At 43.2% G+C, this 15216-nt stretch overlaps 1 protein-coding gene across 5 annotated transcripts in view; it reads right to left on the bottom strand.

Moving 5' to 3' along the window:
- CDK5RAP2 (CDK5 regulatory subunit associated protein 2) overlaps nucleotides 1-15216 on the bottom strand; it is a 154468-nt gene that overhangs the window by 13605 nt on the left and 125647 nt on the right. For 4 of the 5 annotated variants that reach the window (XM_081896269.1, XM_081896266.1, XM_081896267.1 and 1 more), the window contains 5 exons: nucleotides 10272-10397; nucleotides 6614-6730; nucleotides 5727-5916; nucleotides 2901-3022; nucleotides 648-896 (listed from right to left, as the gene is read on the bottom strand). In XM_081896269.1, coding sequence (XP_081752395.1) covers nucleotides 648-896; nucleotides 2901-3022; nucleotides 5727-5916; nucleotides 6614-6730; nucleotides 10272-10397 — 804 coding nt within the window. The remainder of the gene's footprint in view (nucleotides 1-647; nucleotides 897-2900; nucleotides 3023-5726; nucleotides 5917-6613; nucleotides 6731-10271; nucleotides 10398-15216) is intronic. The other variant, XM_081896270.1, reaches the window with a different exon arrangement.

Genomic DNA, 15216 nt, shown 5'->3' with positions numbered 1-15216 from the left:
AGGTTGGCAGTTCGAATTCCCACGGCGGGGTGAGCTCCCGTCGTTCGGTCCCAGCTCCTGCCCACCTAGCAGTTTGAAAGCACTCTTAAGTGCAAGTAGATAAATAGGTACCGCTTTATAGCGGGAAGGTAAACGGCGTTTCCGTGTGCGGCGCTGGCACTGGCTTGCCAGCTGCAGCTTTGTCACGCTGGCCACGTGACCCGGAAGTGTCTTCAGACGGCGACAGCTCCCAGCCTCTTAAGTGAGATAAGCTCGCAACCCTAGAGTCGGACATGACTGGCCCGTATGGGCAGGGGTACCTTTACCTTTACCTTTTTAACACTAGGACACATTCTTTGGGTGGGGAAGTATTGGCAAAGATTACTGGGTAGCAGCAGGGTACCATCTCCATTTTGGATCAGGTTTAAAAGGGGCAGCTGGATCAGACTCAATGGGGACACTTTTGAATTAGGGGAGCTTGTATTTTGACCTCCCTCCATTTGAAATCTCAAGCTGCCTCTAGGTTAGATTTGGTGGGAAGAGGGGATAGAAGAAAACAACACAACACACAAATGCGCTCAATTCAGCATAGATTTCCCACAAAATGGATTGGAGGAAAACCCCATCAAACCAACACACAAAAACTGATTGTGCACCATACACCATACCGTTTATCCCAGTGTAATGCTGCAATTCTTGCTTTAAAAGGCAGCCGATATTTACAGTTGACCCCAAGCTGTCTCCCTCTCTCTTTCCTCTGGAAAGCTGTTCTTCCAATTTTTCATGCAACGTCTTGTTTGCCTTGATGCTCCTTTCAAGCTGCATTCGGAAGTTCTGTATTTCAGTCAATAGTTCATGCAAGTCAAGTGGATGGTTTTGATCTTTCCAGCATTCATCTGATCCGTCACGGCCAAGATCTTAGGAGTTGGGGTTTGTTTTTAATTACCATTGCAAACAATAAAAAGAGTCATTATTAACATGCTGGATGAGTGCATTTGAGCCAGATATTAAGAACTAACTACTACAAACAGTAGATGATAATAATTTAAAAGGGAAGAGGGTTGCGCACACAAATACACACCCCTCTCCAACCTTAATTACTTCTATCCTCCAAAGATTTAATAAGAGCCAAAAAAATAAATTTAAAAAATCACTTTGTCCGTAAAAGCTAATGTTGCATACCCAAGGTAAAATTATGTATATTAACGGACTGGGGGATATATATCCTGAAGGGCACTTGGAAGCATGGCATGAAAAAGAAAAAACAGAAAGAAGGAAGAGTAGATACTGAAAATGAAGGCAGTTTCATCAAAAGCCTGGACAACATTTAATCATGGAAACTGAGAATCCCAGGTATTCTTAATCTGCCAAAAAGGCAAAGGTTTATGGTTTCATAAACAGATGGGCCATATCTGTGGTTGGAATGCTAAGCATTATTTTCCAGGAACACCTTTCTCCCTTGCAGCTAAAATCGTAACAGCTCACTTTTTAACCCTCTGCCTCAGCTCTAAGTTCATCAATGGAGGCATGAAAGCAGCCCTGGGCTTAGATGTGGGAAATGCAGGCTCTGTTCCCTGCTGAACTGTGTCCAATCTTGCCTTCTAATACAGTCACACTTACTACTGTAAAAATGAAGAGGAAAGTTTCTCTTAATCATCTGGGCATTTTTGTGAAATATGCCAGGGGCAGAACACAGGCCAAATGGCAGTATTTTAAAACTACCTACGCAGAGACAATTAAAAGCTCATTGCCTTTCCTGTTTGTTGCTAATAATTGGGGCTACTTGAACCCCAATTAGCTGTTTTCTGATAGTGAACTTGTAGGATCAACTCTAGGATGAGAAATTCTAGAATTTGTGTTACCCCCCCCCCCAAATTATCATTCTCTCTCTTTTCCTTCTCTTTCTTCCAGTGGCATGCCATGTAATTGCTAAATGATGCCATGTAAAGAAGTTCACTAATGTAACTAGTCCACACATTTTACCGACAGATCTTCTGCAGCCTAAAAGGTCTTCTGCAGCCTAAAAGAAAGAGGATCAAGCATGCATTTGGCCCAGACAAATGGTGATTTAAAAGCTTCTCTAAGAAAATGATTTTTTTATATAAAAAAAATGGCTTCTCTGATGCAGAACAGAAACAAATGCCATTCAGAGAGGTTAAATCTGCATTTGCTGCACCCCTGGATCTGCGGTGCACTTGCATGAGGTTCACATAAACCCCCATACATGGTACCTTCATTTCCCCATTATGGGTGCATGATGGGTAGTTCCAGGGAGTAGCAAGTGGTCCATAATGTAAAAATCACCTTGCTTTCTAATGAAACTATGGGTGACAGGTAGCTAACCATTGGTTTCCCTGTGCTTATAAGAATCCCCAAACTTGAATATCAACAGAGAATGCTGTAGGAACAGAGGAAGAGGATGCAGCAAACATAAGGATGAGCAAAATGGCACGACTGGTTTCCTTGGGAGAAGCCATTTCCTAGTTAATCTTAGTGATGGGTGAGATCCAGGTGGGTTAGTGCTTACACGTTTCTCTGCAAACATTTAGTAAAAGTTTGCATCTTGCATCCCAGGGGTCACCAAGCCACAAAACAGCTGTTGCATAGGCACAGCGTAACACAAAATGTCTACCACATTTAAAAGCACATAGAAGAGACATGACCACAAAAGGTGTGGGCATGCCTCTCCTGCCTCATCAGCAGCTCTATCAAAGAGGAATAAAACACCGACATCAGCCACCAAAGTACTTGCTCCAAGAGAGAAGTACCTAGCATCTCTCCTCTGTTCAGAATGGAGAGGATAGGCGTCCAATCTTGGCAGCAATTGAAATGTAGGAACTGAGCAGGAAAAGCAAAAGCCTAGTGTGAATTTCTGAGGGAGCATATAGTGGGACCTACCACCAAGATCATTTGTTTCATACCTTTTTGACTTCTGATTGCTTCATCTAACTTTTCGTATACCTTCAGCTCCAGTTGTAGTGAGTGTAGTAATTTGTCGTTCTCTGACAGCTGATGCTGTTTGGCGTTCAGCTCAATTTGCAGCCTGTGACATTCCAATTGGAACTGGTCAGTATGAGTTTAAACATTGGCACCATAAATTGAGGCCAGGCTGTGCTAACACAATTTTTGCTATCATGAAAAACCAATGATGCCTCAGGAAAGAAAATTTAGAATTACAGGACTAGAACAGACCAGGTCATTGTCAACTCCTACCCTAAGGAGGATTTTTGATCTTATCAGCCCTACACAGACTAACCCCCACCATCCAGATCACAGTTCAGGATGGAGATGATCAACTTGACCACACTCTGGTCGATGCAGAATGGATAGCTGCAGAAACTTGAGCAACCCACCACAAGGAAAGGATAAAACCTTCCAAGACCACAAATGAATGATTTTGTCCCCAACTGTTTGGGTTGTTGTTGTTATTATTATTACTTCCTGCAATGTTTAGCCTACACATCCTGATGGCTGCACTAGAGGCTACCTGCCAATGTTTTGTTTTTAAAATCCAATGCTCACTGTGTATGGAAAAGCAGTTTCAGAAAGGCAGCAATTTAGAATGGAGCACTGGGGGAGGAATTAAAGTCTTTCCCATCTGCTCAAAATCCCCCTCAAAGATGCTAACCCTCCCTCTCTTGCAGGCTTCCAGATGCACTTGCAAGGGTAAACATACATCTGGAAAAGTGGCTGGGGGAGGCATTTTGAAGCACAAAGCAGTACATAAAAGCATAGGAAGCTGCCTTCTATTCACACTAGTCGCCCATCTAGCTCAGTTTTGGCTATGCTGAGTAACAGTGGCTCTCCAGGGTTTCAAAGGTGGTTCTCTCTGAACTCAATCTGGAGACATTGGGGAATGAGCCTGGGACCATTTCTATGAAAAGCCAATGTTCTACAATTGAGCCAGAGCCCTTCCCAGGAGGCAGTGAGAAAGTTTTAAATACACTCTCTCTTCTCCCATCATCTGCTCCTGAATTTACATAAACGAATTTTACATAAACAAAGCAAATACGTGACCTGTGCATATCATAGGGGTAGCCAATATGGTGCCCTCCAGATGTTGTTGGACTACAACTCCTATCAGCTCCAGCCAACATGGCCAGTGGTCAGGGAGGACGAGAGCTGCGGTCACATGACTGGGGGAACGGGGACTCATGCTGGCTACCCATAGTATACAATCTCAATTCAGCCCTGTCAGCAGCCCCCCAGATCAACTCCACAGTGAACCTGTCAGGGCTCCACTTGGTCAACTGCTCGGATGATGTGAAACCCTTCCTGGGCATGAGGGTGTTGGGCATCCACCCACATGGGGCCATGGTGCTCAAGAAGTACCTCTGTGCCATCTGTGGTGGCTCGTCATCAGGTGAGAAGACACCCCCCACCCTGCTGGGTGCAGGGGCTCCAGATTCTTGGGGTGTGAGTGGAGCAGCTGGGGGCAGGGTGGTCACTTCTGGCAGAGATGTGGGCGCTTGGGACAGTTGCCAGTCAATGGGGAAGTGTCTAGCCCACTCAGAGGGGGGATAGGTGATGTTTCCATTCCATCAGCGGAGGAAAGGAACAGAAGCCCCCCCCCCCAATGACCCTACTAGGCACTCCCAGGGCTATTAAAATGGTAATAGTCATACCTCGGATTGAAGTAGTTTCGGGCTGAGCGCTTTCGGGTTGTGCTCTGCGGTGACCCAGAAATAACGGAGCATGTTACTTCTGGGTTTCGCCGCTCGCGCATGCGCAGACGCTCGAAATGACATCACATGCATGCGCAGAAGCAGCAAATCGCGACCCGCACACATGTGGGTTGCATTCGCTTCAGGATGCAAACGGGGCTCCAGAATGGATCCCGTTCACATCCAGAGGTACCACTGTACTACTACAAAGGAACTCTCTACTGGGTCGGCTGGCTAGGACAGGTGTGTCATTGAGGGAGACGTTTTGCTCCCTCTAGGGTCCTGCCTGAGATGGTAGAGGGGGAGGAAGAGGATGGTTGGAGTGGTCCAGCCCTTCTGTACCTGCTCCCTCTCTTGAGTGGGATTTTCAGTCTCCAAACTGGGCAAGGCTGGTTTCAGGGGGAAACAGTTGCGCAGTCTTAGATTCATGATGAATTTAAGGAGGGGGGAATGGGTGATCATGGAGTGTGATGCTTTGTAGGAGGGGGAAGCAAAAGCTGGAAGGCAGGACAGGGTTGAGGCTAAAGAAATTCCTGCAGTTTAGGGGGTTAGACTCAATGAGCCTTTGAGTCCCTTCCAACACTACAGTTCTGTGATTCCTTGACTGCAAAGGCAAAGCCACCCAAAGATACCTGTAATCTTGGTACTGAAGTACATGCCACCCAGCCACATCTTTGCCTGAGTTCTATTATTTCAGAAAAAGGAGGCTACCTCCTCAATCCTGGGGCAGAGGACTATGCTTTACCTTCATACAGCCTTACTAGGGATTTGACTCTGCTTGTTTTGCTCGCCAGCCTCATCTACCTGCCACGCCCTTCCCCTTACCTACAGTCTAAGCCTTGTCCAAACCACTCCTCCCCTCAAACCTCACCAAACCTCTGCTCACAGGTCTGGGTCACTTGCTCACTCCCATCTCTGATTTCTTCCTCGTCCTTCAACACTACTGTGATGGCCAGCAGCTCCAAGAGCCCAGTTTGTCACCACCGTGAAGTTCATAGCTTCACCCACTGACTGCGATGCGAACTGCAGCATGACTACATTCTTTGGAAATATGTTTTGGGAGAGAAATAACAGGGTTACTACCTGTTTAGTTCATTTCTAACACTGTAAATATCATGAGTCAGATGCCCATTTTCTTCCTCTTGCTTCCCAAGCTGCTTCTGCAGTTTCTCCTTCTCCTTCTTGAGGTGCTCATAGTCCTTGTGAAGGCGCTCGGCAGCAAGGTGCTTCTTCGACAGGGATTCTCTCAACTTTTCATTTTCCTTTTGTTTCTCTGGAAGGAAACAAAGCTCAGTATGTTGGCAATTTAAGCATAATCTGAGCAAAACTGCTAGGGGAAATTAATGATTTATATATTTATTTCAACATTAACAACACCCACAACTCAGAGAAGCAATAAGTGAAATGAGATACTCATGTGACATTTACAATTCTAGCATCCCAATTTTCTCTTCTGAGGCTCTGGAATAGAAAATGCATTTCAAAGAAATAAAAAATTAACCTTAAAATGCCTGAGTTCTATAAGAGGGATTTTATCATAAGAAGGAAGGTGATGTCCATCATCTGCTGGGATGAGATCTCCTTGCAGTTGCTAAGCATCCTCCACAATGCTCCGTTTACAAGTTGCTACCATTTTGCCTCTCTACAAAAGGTTTCATTTGCAGTTTTATTGATTATTATTTTATTCAGATTGTGAAACACTTTTGTGGGGTAGAGGAGTTCGATTGTAGATATGAATGTTGCAATGAATAAATGAGACAATGAGGACTAGCGATCTTCTTTTCAAAGCAGCGTTTTCAGAAATCTGTTGAGTACAGCAGATATTGTAACAGGCAAACCAGCACCTACAAAACATTCTCTTCTCGAGTGTGATGTTGAAAAGAAAGGCACAACAATATTGTCCTACCATTTTCAAACAAATAACTCCAAATTGTTGTGCTCTCTCTTTAACACTGAGTTTCTTATCGTACCTTGAGATCCCTTTGCCAGCATCATATTCAAAGCCTGATTTTGCTTCCTCAGGAAATGAATTTCAGAAGTCAGGGAATTATGTTGCTCCGAGCCACGAATACAAACGTTTGCAGAACCTATAAATATATACATAAAAACGATTTATGAGTCATCTCTAGGTCAGTAAAGATTAAACTTTTCCAGACAAGAACAATTTAAACAATGCAGGGAGGGGGGCAATACACACACTATGAAAGCTATTTATCCCCTATATATTCTGAAGGTTATCATCAGAGTAAAAGGTAATTCAGGTGGACTCTGATCAAGCCATTCCAACACCACTACTGATGCTGGGCTAATATCAGTAAAATTGCAAATTATCCCTGGCAGATAATGATGTTGGGTGCAGACATTGCCACACTTATCTTGAGCCTCCAGCTAGAGATTGCAAGAAGACGAATTTGCAGTCATTTTCAACACTCTGGTAAATTACTGCATTTACAAAAAGGAAAAAAGGAAAGAAAGAAGAATAAAAGGAGGATGCTAGTTTTGCGTTTGACAAGTTCCAGTTGATCTATTGGTTGAATTGCAATTTTCATCTGCTGAAAGAGCAGTTGTGCAGGTAGACTTTACAAGAGGAGGGACCCCTCTGCTAGAGGTTAAGAGAACTCCCCCCCCTTAACAAGGCTGACCTCAACATGCCTGGAGCCACTTGTGAAACAAAGACTATGTGGCAGCAACACAAGTCCCCATTATTTCACCTTTATTTTAGTTATTCAAGGGCTTGGAAGAAAGGGTGACTCCTCACTGGGGCTCGGAGCCACGGAGTTCTCCCCCATCACCACCTCACAAAATGAATCCTAGATACCTGAGGGTATACTCCACTGAAATCAAGAAGCATATTAATTACCTTTAAAGAATTTTGAACTTTTCTTCTTCTTCTCAGTTTTAGAAACTCATATTAATTTGCTCTATACGGACACAGGTCAAACCAGGGTTTGTGCCAGCCATAGCTTAGAAGCCAGACCATGGCTTTAGATCCCAAATATATAATTGTGAAGCCATGGTTTAGAACCACCTGCCCACTTCCAATTTCTGTCCCACTCAACTTCATGAATTCTCTCTCATTTCTATGAAACACTAGATTCTGATGGTGGAGCACTGACTGTAGCTATGGCTTGTCAAGTAGGATATCACATCACACCATGGTATGTGCAAACAATGACTACTTACTTTGTTTAGCTGGTTAATAACAAAACACTCCTCAGTTTAGCTATCACCTCAAGCCATATTTAAACCTCCTTATCTGCCATTTGACATGATTCTTCAGTTGAGTGTGGTCCAGTTCAGACACAATAATCTTGCTTAAAATACCACAGTTTATTAAACTGAGAATGTCCTTGTATTGTGTTTTAATATGCCAAGGGTTGTAAGCAGGAAACCATGGTACCTAAGCCTTTTCCATGAAATCTTTTGCCTCAGCCCCCTAGTTCCCATATTCTATTGCAACTAACCCTGAAACCAAGCCTAAGTACAGTGACTGAATCATCCATACTCTTTCCTTGTTCATTCCTGCCTCCACATCCCTCTTCCTCCTCTTCCCTCTCCCTGCTTTATTTCCATGCACTGAATCTGAGATGGAAAGCTCCTTGGGGCAGCAGCCTTCCCTCTTGTAATCTGTATGCTGCCAGTGCTCTATAACAATCACCAGTCCCCAGCATCAGATATGAAGCTGGAGCTAGGAACGCAAGCAGTTTATGAAGCTGAGATGGTTACAGTGAGCATAAACACAGGCACATCTGGCCTGAGCTTTCGTCAGTGATGGGTAGATGCTCGCAGCACCAAAATGCTGAGTTCATTTATAACAAGCAAGCAGGTTTCTAGCTGTCAAGGTTGCAGAGGTGTTTGAAGATATGATGGATAAAAGCAATAATGGATCAGACAAGGAGCCAAGGTAAAGAAGCCCACATTCATTGCTTTCTTTCCCCCACCCCTTCAAATATTGCTGTTTCAAAGGTTAATTCATTTGTCACAGCTATGGAAGCTCTCCCACAAGCCAGTGTTGTGTATAAAATTATATTGTAAGAAAGAGATGTGTGATTTGTAGCTTTAGTGGTAAAAGGGTTGAACTATGAATCAAGAAACTTCCATGGCCCAAATCTCCCCTCCACCATAAACTGAGTGGCTGCAGCAAAGCCAGTCTCTCTGAGCCAACTGCATAATGGGGAAAAACATTCACCCACTTTACGGGATTGTTAGGATTACAATGATTTAATCTACGATGGGGTAAACTCCATGAAGCCCCACCACAGCCAACAATCACACCAAAGCTTTGCCACTGATCACCAGTTCTGTGCAAGGGACAGAGAAAAGAAGAAATTGCCAAGAAAAAGGCCAAGGAAGAGAAGTCTCTCCAGATCGTTGATTAGTCTAACTAATGCCAACCCCGGACAGCATCAGCCTGAAGAGCAGGATGGCCCATCTCCCTGGCTGTCACCACCAGAGAGAGGTTTAACCTCTGGCAGAAGTATGTCCCCTGTCCGGATCCAGTAAACAGGCAGCACAGGGTAACTTTTCACTGGGTCAGTAGCAACCCCCTTCCCTTCTTGTGTACGGGAATAGCCATAAGCAAGGGAGTAATTCAATAAGCAAGTCCACATTAAACACAATAATACATTTTATGTGCTGTGTAGTTTGAGCCCACAGCCTCAAGGTCAAATTGACAAGATGGCTGAAGATGAATCATCAGATAGTCCACATTTTTTAAGAGGTTGAACAGAAACTGCAGCGATCCTATCTCCTTGCCTAAAAAATAATGAACAGGACCAGGCTGCAATGCAGAGGGTTAGCCCCTTTCCTTCATGTTTTCTGATCCAAATCCACTCTCCCTCAAAGCTGCTTACCCCACAGAAGAAAAGATATAGAAACCAAACCAGGGGAGAGACACGCTCCATTCCCTCAGCATTGGTTTTCCAACTCGATTCCCCTCCCCACACTACTTTTCAGCTTAAACATAGCTCTCGTGTGCCTTGTCTTGATTTGCCATCAAAATACGAAGGAGCTGGGAGGATTCTCTCACTTACAAATACAAAACGGCTCTGCTGCTTTTTCCGCAGTGGTAAGGAATCCATCACACAGTGATAAATTTGATTAACCAAAGTAACAGAAAGATGGATGAAAAGGTGTAAGAGATTGTATGCCTGCTGCATTAACCAGATGTCCTTTCCTCAAATCTTTATGAAGCCATAAAAACAAGAGCTGGAATAGTTTCAGGTGTGGTCATTTTGCAAGAGAACAGCATGACTTTCCAGCTGCTTGTAAATACTTCATGAACAAACTCAGAGGCATTTATATATATACTTTTCCATCAGTGTAAATTACTCCTGAGAGGAATCACCATTTCCAGATAGCACCATTTAAAAACATCAACAAAAGTGCAACCATAGGATGCTTAAAAAATGCAACATTTAATAAGAGTAGGGTTCAAAGTAGAGCCTGAGGAGGAAGTTCAGTGTCTTTCCTGTGTCTTCTGATATGGGGCAGGTACGAATACTCATGAAACCCATATTGTGATATCACTGTTTGCATATAAAGGAGGGCTATTTTCTTTTTTGGAGGTCTACACAGTTCTCCTTCCTTCCAACCTTCCTAAGCAGACTTTGACTTCAAATATTCTACCTTGCTCCTGAGCAGAGTCTGACACTTGTTGCTCAAGTTGCTTCCTTAGCCGGTCGTTGGTTCTGATGGATTCCTCAAGCTGGTGCCTCAACATTCGTATTTCTTGGAGATGCTCCATCAACAACTCTAAATAAATGGCAAAAGAGTGGCCATATCAAAGTCTGGAGCAGGGGACTGAAAATATTATGGCTCTTTACTAGTTACTGGAGGGCTTTCACATTTAGGTCTCCAAAAGCCAGCAGTCATTTTACCCTGACACACAAAATATAAAATCTGACACAAATTGGATGAAGGGTGGTACAGAAAATTTAACAGTAATACAGTGGTACCTTGGGTTACATACGCTTCAGGTTACATACGCTTCAGGTTACAGACTCTGCTAACCCAGAAATAGTACCTCGGGTTAAGAACTTTGCTTCAGGATGAGAACAGAAATCGCGAAGCGGCAGCGGGAGGCCCCATTAGCTAAAGTGGTGCTTCAGGTTAAGAAGGGACCTCCGTAACAAATTAAGTACTTAACCTGAGGTACCACTGTAGTAGTAATAATATAATCTGTGTGGGCATACACAAGTCAGTAACTCTCAAAGCAAAGTTGGCTACAATCACTGTGCTCCCCCACACCCAATGTCATTGGAGTCCATGCTCCCATCATCCCTGACCATTGGCTATGCTGGCTAGGGCTGAAGGGAACTGGAGTCCAGCAACAACCAGAGGGCCAGAGGTTCCCCTGACCTGATTTATATTGATGCTATTGAAGAAATGTCACCCAGATTTCCTATCTTCCTTCAACTCGCAGAGGGCAATGGAAGTCCATTGCCAAGTTATCAGTTCTCCCTTAAATATCATTACAAAAATCTCTTCCTCCATCCACATCCCCCACCCCACAAAATCTGGTAATCTCCTGCCTCAACAACCACAAGCACCTTCTCTCTGGCAGTGTCTTGCCTCACAGAATCCTCTCAGCTGTACCCACCGGTCTGCTGCCAAAACCACCCCCCTCTTTCCCTTTCATCACTGAGACCACATGACATCCTCTGTATATCTTTACACCAGCTTTCCATCAACCCTCACCTTTGACTTTCAACTGACTTTGCACCAACTTTCTGTTCTTATTTTCCCCTTTTTCTCCAGCCTTGCCCATGAACATCAGCCTCCCCACCCTCAGCTGTCCAATAAGCTGCCTACACTTTCGTGTATATGTGTGTGTATGTACGCATGTTTATATTCCCATCTTTCCCATCAGAATAGCTTTCAAGGCAGCTGACAGACCAATTAAATGCAATACAAAATGCCAACTAAAATGGATTAAAAGACAACAGAAGAATAAGGAAGAAGCAGTAGAGTGCTGTTGAAAGCTCAGAAAGACTTCACCTCACTTCAGTAATTAGGGAGGAGGTATAGAAGACTCTTAATGCAATCTATACCTCCCATTTCATGCTTTGTCAAATTATGTCCCCCACTACCTTCTCAACACAGTAATATGAGTTCTGCTAGGGAGGAAGTTCAGTAGTTGAGGTACCACCACAGGGACGGCCCTCTCTTTCCTGTGCAACTAGCCTACCTTTTGAATTCAGGGCTACCATATGAAGAATCTCAGGTGGCAATCTCGGGTAACAAGGCAAGCTAATCTAAAAAAAGAGTTTTTTCAACTCCCCAGCTTCATTCCTGAAAATAAGTCCACTTTACATGTCAATGCATTTGGTCACCCTTTTGAAACTCTTCCTTTCTTCCTTCTTCCTGTGACCCTGTCCTACACTCACTTCTTCCTTCTCTACCTCTGATCTCAAACTACTGTTGACATGTGGTTTGTAAATTCACTGGGGCAGGAACCCCTTAGTTTCACTAATGATACTCTGTAGAGCATCATGAACTCGGACAACACTTTATGAAACTATTTAGTAGATGAGTTTGATTCACATAGCACAGGGAAAAAAATAAGGAAGCATATTACACAGTATTCTGTTTCAATTAAAAAGTACCTTTGATGGTTGACTGCAGGTTCCCTCCACCTGCAGTAACTTCCACATTGGTCAGGAATTCACCTATTCCATTTTATTTGTTAGTTCAGCCAGTTCCAATAAATTCTGTTTTATTTTAAACAGAGCATTTTGCAAACACCACCTGTTTACAATTGAGTCTCTAGCAGAACAGCCTGGTAAGCATCAGTTGCGCTGGGTGTCCTGTTCCAGGTCAAGTCTCACTCCTCCTATTAATTATGCAGCACACTTCAATCCCAATGAAACAGTACCTGGGCTTTTATAGCGGTAGAAACCATGTCACTTAAACATCACCTATCAATTGTCTGTATTCTAGCTCCTAATTTGAATTTTAGAGAAAAGTCCGTCTATTTTTAAAATACAAACACTAAAAGTCTAAAACAAGGATAGGCAGATTGAATCCACTGGTAGAAGATCTCTGAGTGATTTGTGGTAAAATGGATCTACCTACTACTTACACTTTCACAATATTAGCAACAAAATGAGTGCTCTCACACCTTAAATTATATTACTGAAATGAAGAAATCTTAGGGTATCCAGAAATAGATTTTCAAGAGAAAAGACTGTGAACTCCATTCAGTTCTGAAATTCAAAACTTATTCCTGTAGAATTATTATGTTTACATCTTTTGCTCCAAGCTGATCTTAGGGTACTCATAAAACAATGAAGCAGATTCTGTCAGCCAAAAGGTCTGTGTGCCTCAATTTAAAATAACAATGGCGGAGGATGGAATCCTGGCCAGAAAATCTAGTGGATGTCCTTCTATGCCTAGTAAACCTGTAGTGGGTAAACTAGTTATTCTTTGTAACTTTACTGTTCTAGCCAAAGGCCATGACAAACTTGTAGCAATAGTATTTATAATATAATACAGAACAAACATCCATAATATAAGCCAACATCCACAATGCAGAAGATACCAGAGACACCAGTAAGCTTAAATGTAGCTTGATTTCAGATTATACCTCTGAATCACCACAACAACGAATATAGTCATACCTCGGGTTGAAGGAGCTTCAGGTTAAGCATTTTCAGGTTGCTCTCCACGGTGTTACTTCCGTGTTTCACTGCTCGCACATGCGCAGATGCTCAAAATGACGTCATGTGCATGCGCGGAAGCGACGAATCACGACCCGTGCACGTGCAGACGCGGGTTACGTTCACTTCAGGATGCGAACAGGGCTTTGGAACGGATCCCGTTCGCATCCAGAGGTACCACTGTAGTGATTTTATCAAACTCCTTTTCCCTCTTTGTTTTTTGCAGCCAATGCACAGAGGGCCACACTCTGAGTTATGACGCTATTGTTGTCACTCAAATGAAACTGGACCATTTCTGCAAGGCTTTACCTGCTTGTTTATTTATGTGAACAAAAATTTCAAAACTGATCTCAGGTCTATATATAAGGGGGCAGGCTAACAGATAATGAGTAATATCTTCCACCTGAGGTTGACCAGAAATACAAAGTCTGTTGATGCACGGGACCCATCCAAGGATGTGGTGGGCATCACTTGGAAACGCAGCTCAATAAAGGCATTTTTAAGGAAGCTGTTAAGAGTTTGGTCAGATAGCTAGCTGTAAAATGCTCTGTTCTTGGGAGTGGATACTAAGGATGAAATTTAGTATTTCTATTAAGTTGCAGGTCCCTTCTGGATTCTATCCAGAAGAGCCAATCCCTTAGTTGACATGTATTCAAGGTAAATGCAGAGTTCAGTTCTGGAAAATAATCATAGTCTAAAATATCTTGACAAGCTGCTTTTCAGCACTGGTTCTCACCCAATTTCCTATAGCACAGCACAGGAAAACACTCAATTGGCATAACAGCAATTCTTCTAATATACTTTAACTTAGTGCAGTCAGCTCTTGCCTTAATTGTCGGCCACTTGGATTTTGTACAAAGAAGAGCTCCTGATATTCCTGATGGTAGAGAGTATTTCTTCCAGGGAAAAAATATATATTCTGCACAGTTTCCAAAACTTTAATGGAGTTAAAATCAGAGCCTCAGATTTCAACACCACAGAGCGCTGGATAAGCACTTTGCTACCAAGTATATTTTGGGCAGGTTCAATCAGCTGCCCTACCTTATTGTAATAGAACTTCATCAATGTCCCTATGCTTTTCTCTGCTTTGACTTTCACTGCCTCCATACAGCACTTCCAAGAGAGGGTTTCACTAAAGAGTACACCCAGATATGAGTGAGTTTGTTCTACAGCTTGCTGATCTAAATACCATTTATACTTAGGACAGTGTTTGCTAACAAATCATTAAGAGTAATATATAGGCTTTCCTGTCATTAATATAAAAGTTTAAAAGAATGGGAGCCAGAGTGCAACCTTTTAAACCAGGGGTCGACAATGTGCAGCCCATGGGCTGTAAACAGCCCAAAGGGACCATTTAACTGGCCCACGAGTCACCCCAGAACCAAGCTGCCCACTCGGCGAGTCCTAGTGTGCTGGTCTACACCGGCGCAGCACAGCACAGGGACTCGCTTCCACGGTGCTGAAAATTGAGTCTGTGCACACGCACAGACCAGAAATCACATCTGCGCAAGTGCAAACAACGAAAATCGTGACTGTGCAGACCCTGGAAATCGCAGGTGCATGCACTCATGCGGGCGCGCGCACTCTGACCCCTTTTTTAAACCTACTCTGACCCTCATTTCAGTACAGCTGTTAGATCAATAACAGAAGTCTGCAGTCAGTATTGGCAATTTGAAATTTCTCCCAGTCTGTTTTGATTAATAGAGGCAAATGCAGCAGAGATAAAAAGGCTACATAAAGATTATTCTTAATGTTCCTAGTCTATTTCCTTATACTATGGTTCAGAATAAAACATTGATCAATGGTACTGTGTCCTTCTCTGAAACCCACTTGTTTGCATGAATAATGTTGTTATTTTGCAACCAGTCTGATTATTTTTGAAGGAGATACCATGCATACCTTTGAGATGTCTA

Source organism: Podarcis melisellensis (genome assembly GCF_964234715.1).
Source record: "Podarcis melisellensis genome assembly, chromosome: Z".
NCBI classification, from domain to species: Eukaryota; Metazoa; Chordata; class Lepidosauria; order Squamata; family Lacertidae; genus Podarcis; species Podarcis melisellensis.
The sequence above is the reverse complement of the archived record's forward strand: the minus strand, read 5'-3'. Positions and strand labels throughout refer to the sequence as shown.